We start from the raw sequence: 6,000 nt of genomic DNA, 5'->3' as shown, positions 1-6,000 counted from the left end.
GCATTATCACTTGAATGTCAAGTGATACGTAATGGTTGTGGAGTAATTCCTAATGAAGAGACCCTTTGTCTCAATAATAAAGGATCCTGCTTTATTCACCCATCATTAGCAATGAACTCAATAGCTTCAAAATACCTTCCTATTCAAGATTAAGGTGAGATCTTTTTTCCCCACATAGACCAAGATTAACAAGTGTGCTTTATTTGAATATTAAAGCAAAAATATCCTAAGTCACAAGGTCAAAGAGAAACTTTATATCTTACAATTTTAGGCTAAGATGGAAAATGGAAACAAAGCAGCAAGTCTGTGTGTCCAAATTTGTTTTGGCAATCAAATAAAAATTGCATATCTAAGTACTGTATGTGAACTCCAAACATATTTAAGGAATTATAGTGTGCTTAGTAGCAAGGGAAAAATGAGTACAAATTGAAATCTACTATGAAATAATTTTTAAAAATGCCAAGGAGCACAGACTGTTTAGCTAGGAGTTAAATTTTTCAACTTTTCCTAAAGATTTAAAACAAGTCCGTAGAACTATAGCACAAATCTATATATGAATTTTGTAGAAATGTATATAATTTATTCTCATAAGGATTTTATAGTTAGCCAAATGGTTAACAAGAACATGTAAATTTCTGTCGGATTGTCTTGCTGATCATATCCTCTTAAAATCTACTTCTTCATTGACTTGCTTTTGACATCTAATTGTAGAAATTGTTTTCTGCAAAAGTAGATTTAAAAAAACATGTTTGGTCAAGATTTTCAAAGTTGAAGTACTATAAAAGAAAAAAGAACACAAGAGACCAAAGTTTTAAAGTTTCACTTTATTTTTTTACTAAAGTCCAGAAATTTCTATAGGACAAGTACATTAATGAAATGTTTCCAAAGAAATACTGAACAATATATACTCTAGTTTGCTGAGGGTTCCAGCTCAAGAGTGCATACCTAATTCTTGCGCATTAAAAATCAGCATGGATCTTAGATGATCTAGAATACACTGTGTTTTGAAATCCACAGCTGGTTTGATTTTTAACCATAATGAAAAACCAGTACTTCTATTCGATCAAATGTGTTTTACAAGCAATAATAAATTCAGATCCACTGTATTATGCAACACACATCTTTGGAAAGCAACATAAACAGTGAGATCAGATCAGTAGAAATATACACAATTAAAAGAAATACACAAAGTACTGTAAGTTTTATTAAAAACTACTACTTGAGAAAGAAATCTCCTTTCCACAAATAGCATAAAACTGTAGAAGGATGAAAGGATTTGGGAAAGCTTTACAAAAGCTTAATTCCAACTGTATCTTCCTGAGGGTGGTGGCAAGGGGTATTTCCTTCCTTCTCTGGGATATCCCTGAAAACAAACAAAAGAAATAGTTTATTTTCTAGATTAATATCCCTGGCAAGTAAGTTAATTTTACATCTCTATGGAACAACACATCATAAAGGAGCTGAGTATGTCTTAAAAGTATGGCACATGGTTCCCATGGCTGAAACCCTGGGGGGGAAAAAGAAAAGAAAGCACGGCACATGGAAAGTCCACAAAACAGGTGCTTTGATCCAGAGCTTTAACACAAGCTTGCTGCAAAGCTGGAGACTAGCACAAATGTTATCATTGAAAACTAACCAAAGAAACCTTAATAACCATACTTTAAAAATTCCCTAAAATGTACACAAATGAACTATAGTTAAGTGCTTTGTGTAAACAGCATGGATAGAGAAAATGGTTCTAAGTTTTCTCACCACTGCTACCAGTAATTCAAGTCACACTGTTGGGTAAGGTTATCACATCATCTTTACACATACTACACTAAGAAAATCACTTTGCTTAACCAAGGGAAGAGTTTGCTAATAATAAATCAGCTAAGGCCAAAGAATCAATTAATTTAAAAAGTTTTTTGTTTAGCAATAAATAATAGAGCATTAAGTAACATATTAAAATTATCACATAAGCAACTAGCGGTGACATTTATAACATACCCTAGTATGCTTGCAAGTAACAGATCTATATAACAAAAGATAAATGTGACATCTCTTCATCATAATTCCCTTTCTAGGCCTCCATGGTTCTAAAATGGATCCCATTTCACTGCTGAGAGCATTTCAATATTTTAATTTATAATATGAATATGAGCCACAATGTAGGCTAATTTAGTCATATAAACTAAAAATACAATGAAACCGTGATTCTATGTTTTTAATAATGAACTTCTATAATTTAATTGTGCTTCAACAATTGTGATCTAATAAAAAAAGTAACTCAGTGAAAAAGACTGAGAAAAAAGGAATGTATTTCCAAAAAGTCCTGAAAAAATTCAAATTTATCAATTGGTTTATATCTTCTAAGAGATAACAGGAGAGAGCTCCTTTAAAAGGAAGATCTCCTCTGAAGGAGGCAGAAAGCTGGTGAACTGGGGCAGCAGTCTAGGCAACCCACCCCCAGCTCTGCAGCCAAACTATAAGGGGTTTCAGGGTTTTCATCCCTGACGTGGAAAATGAAGTGACTAGACTAAACCTTGTCCAAGGTTTCTTCAGGTTATGAATAGATTAATTTCAAAAATGCTCATTATTTAACCAGTACCATCTAGACTCTAAAAATATACACAGCCTCAATTTACTGATATAATTTTTGGAAGTCTTGGGTTGAAAGAATTCAAAGTAAAATACTGTGAAGTGATTTAAGTGAACTGTAACAAAAATCCTCTCAAAAGGCATTGACTATTTGCAATTAAGATGATTATTTTCCTGTAAGGTAGACAGAAGACTTGTAAGAATACATCAAAAAAGTATAAAAGAAGATTTCCTTTAGCTTTCAGAAGAGAGAGCTCACAAATTAATATGCAAAGCACTGCAAAAGGCCTGTAGGCAATACCAGGTAGGCAATTTTAAAACCACTTCACATCACTGCAGGTGCCAAACTCCACAAACACCACACACTCTGAATCACAGCATTCCAATCTGTTCTCTAGCAAGGATTCGATTAAAGAGCAGGTAAATACTGGCCAGAGTGTCAAACTGCTGGAAGAAATTATGCCAAATAGATCTTAGTCTTAAATGCTGCTAAAACTGATACTATGGAGAGAAGGAAATGAAGCTTATATCTACTAAATGTCTAGGAATTATGATACTCATTCAATGATATAGCTGTTTACATTTAATAGAAAAATATCAGTATTTGGAAAATTACAAAGACAGGAGACTTATAAGATGAATAAAGACAACAGCTGAAAAGGTAGATTCTTTCTTTCAGCTTCCAGAAAATTATCACCTATTATGTGGGATCTAGTTTCTATTAAAAACTAATATCCTTAAAGGAAAAACAATATGTTTTGGTGACTGAACATATTTGGAGTAATTATCACTGACTTCTATGATTAAAAGGGTTTCTAAGCTGGAAATTCTTCATCATCTTCAAGGTATAAACCTATTCAGTGAGGCAGATATTAACCCTACACACATTTTTAATGATACACCCAAGTTCAGCTAGGCTGCTCTATCAGTATCTTATCCAGAATGTTGGTAAGAAAATACAGATTCCTAGGTAGCTTGTTTAAATAAAAAGTGAGCAATATGCTTCTCATCCCATAGCCCATCCTATATTACCTGTCTTCCTCCACGATCATCTCGTCTGGGTGGATAGCCACCAGGTCCCGCTATCATCTGATACTGGTTTGGCTGGAAGGCTGCATTTTGGGTTTGGAGCATCCGGTTCCATGGCAGCAGAGGTTCAGCTCCAACACCTCTGTGGAAAAGCACCATGTTTGCATTAGAAGCCAAGCCTATTATATAGCACAAAGCCTAAAACTAGCAGGTATCATTTCCAAATTTTAGGACAATTCAATTTGCCTATCCTATGGGATATATAATAGTATCAGCATGGCCTTTATATCTCTTATATCCAGTGTAGTCTAATACAGTCTAATCTGTTTCAAGAAGTACCAACATGTATTATGAAAGGTACACTCAATTTAGTCAGATGTTTTGGTTGTTAAAAATTATTTTTGTTTGGTTTCAAACAAAAAATTGTGAAATTTCCTTTTTAGTCACTTAAAGATTTGGACCCAAGATCACCAAGTTGGCTACATTTAAGATGCTATCCAAAGAGTAAACATGCACAAGACAGGAGAATGAGGCTTTATTTTCAAAAATGCCCAGGCTCCTTCTTGGATCCATTCTTTCTAGTTAATTGCAGGTTGCAAATGAATTCTTACTGCTGAGTATTTTGAATCCAGGGTAGGGGAGTTGGCTGTTTTTTCCCATCCATTATTCTGCTCAATATGTCAGAAGGTCTGATTGGGAGGAAACCTTTTCAAGTTCTATTGATGCAGCTTTCAATTGACCACGGTGACCTAGCAACATGAGCACTAATTGGCATGGGCTGACTGGCATTTGGTGTACAGTTTACATGGGAACACAGATTCAACAGCTATTATAACCCAGTTTGCTGTCCCAGATTATTAGTTGAAAGAAATGTTTTAATTGTCTTCAAGTACCTATTTTAACTTTGCAGACACAAAGTGACAGGTATAATGTGTTAACTCATAACTTAATTAAAAATTGTCACATAATGTAGCAAAGATATGCCTTCTAAAGGCAATCACCATTTCTCTGTGAGGCACCTTCTTCAACTTCCATTTTATAGAAGTCACGACAAAGAATAAACAAGCAAAATGTTCTAGTGTATTTTAACATTAGAAGCTTTGGGGTCATTGAAGATGTTGGGAAAATTTGATAAAACTGTAAATTTAATAAAGTGCTGACTAGCTGGTATTAGTTTATTAGTCTATAACCATAGTAGCGTAAGAATTTCACTTCCTAGGTCTTCCGGGGAAAAAGCCTAAAGTTGGGCTCACTGGGTAATACCTTCTTCTCACAGCTATTCAAGTCTGAATCCATCCACTCTATCCCCCACTCTCCTCTCGGAGTTTGCCTTATCTTTATTAAAAACAAAAAAAACCAAAGATAATTATTTTTGTGTGATGGCTAGAGGAGAAGAACAGCTCTCTGAAGAACTCTAGAAAGGCCAAAGTTATTCTCTACAGTTGGTGGCTGAAACCATAGCTCTAAAAATATAATTTGCTGTAAGTAATTCAAAATAAAATTAAGTCTGTCTTGGAAAGAAAATGCATATGTTTAGGGCTTTTAATTATTTTTCAAATTTATTATTAGTACAAATATATTTTAGCAAGAACGCCTCATCTGTTTTAGCAAGAACAGCTCTGTGTGTAGAGATAGGAATGGTCTCTTCGGGTCTCTGCAGGAGGGAGGGGCTAAGATTTGTGCCGTGATCAACAGTTCATCACAACTGGGCCATGAATGCAAAACTCACATGCCCAAAATGCAGCTCACACATTGTATTAACCAATCGATTTTTCTTTTTTTAGTCTTATAATGATAAAATTCACTCAACTGAATTTTAGGAAAAACCGCTGACATGAATAATATACATTATAAATATAATTAAAAATATTTTATGTTCTAAAAATAGGTTAGGAATAAATTCACAGTTCAAAAACACACAGTTCTTTTTCTGAAGGGATTACTTATAATATTTTTGACAAAGATAATTTTATGACAAAAATCATTAATAATTAAACAGAACAAAATAAGAATTATATGTACTACCCTCTTCTGATCTTTAATGGTAGAAAGGCCTTAATTTTCCACAAGTTTATCTTATGTCTACACTAATTATACTAATTTGCAAAAACAAACTCAAATTTGTCTAGGGAAATACATTTTAAGATCTGGGAGGGAGATGTTTAGGTCGATACATCTTAACTTTTTACAATTAGCAGTTAATAAACTAAGGTAACTTATTTCAGCCATCTGCCATCATGAATGGAAATAATATTAAGTTTCCAAATTAATGTTTTGAAAAGTTACTGGCAATGTGAAGTATTAATAATTAATATCACCAATCTGGATATTTTTTATTTATACATATGGCAAATGAAGACTTTTTAAAGACTTTTCCATGAGTAACTAACT

General features: G+C 33.6%; 1 protein-coding gene across 1 annotated transcript in view; it reads right to left on the bottom strand.

The window, feature by feature from the left end:
- Window positions 1-806: 806 nt before the first annotated feature.
- XRN2 (5'-3' exoribonuclease 2) overlaps window positions 807-6,000 on the bottom strand; it is a 77,292-nt gene continuing 72,098 nt past the window's right edge. Inside the window, exons 29-30 of the mRNA XM_012739218.3 lie at window positions 3,613-3,751; window positions 807-1,363 (exon numbers count right to left, since the gene is read on the bottom strand). Coding sequence (XP_012594672.1) covers window positions 1,298-1,363; window positions 3,613-3,751 — 205 coding nt within the window. The 3' untranslated portion in view covers window positions 807-1,297. The remainder of the gene's footprint in view (window positions 1,364-3,612; window positions 3,752-6,000) is intronic.

Source organism: Microcebus murinus, chromosome 16 (genome assembly GCF_040939455.1).
Source record: "Microcebus murinus isolate Inina chromosome 16, M.murinus_Inina_mat1.0, whole genome shotgun sequence".
NCBI lineage: Eukaryota > Metazoa > Chordata > Mammalia > Primates > Cheirogaleidae > Microcebus > Microcebus murinus.
This window is presented reverse-complemented; position numbering and strand designations above follow the sequence as displayed.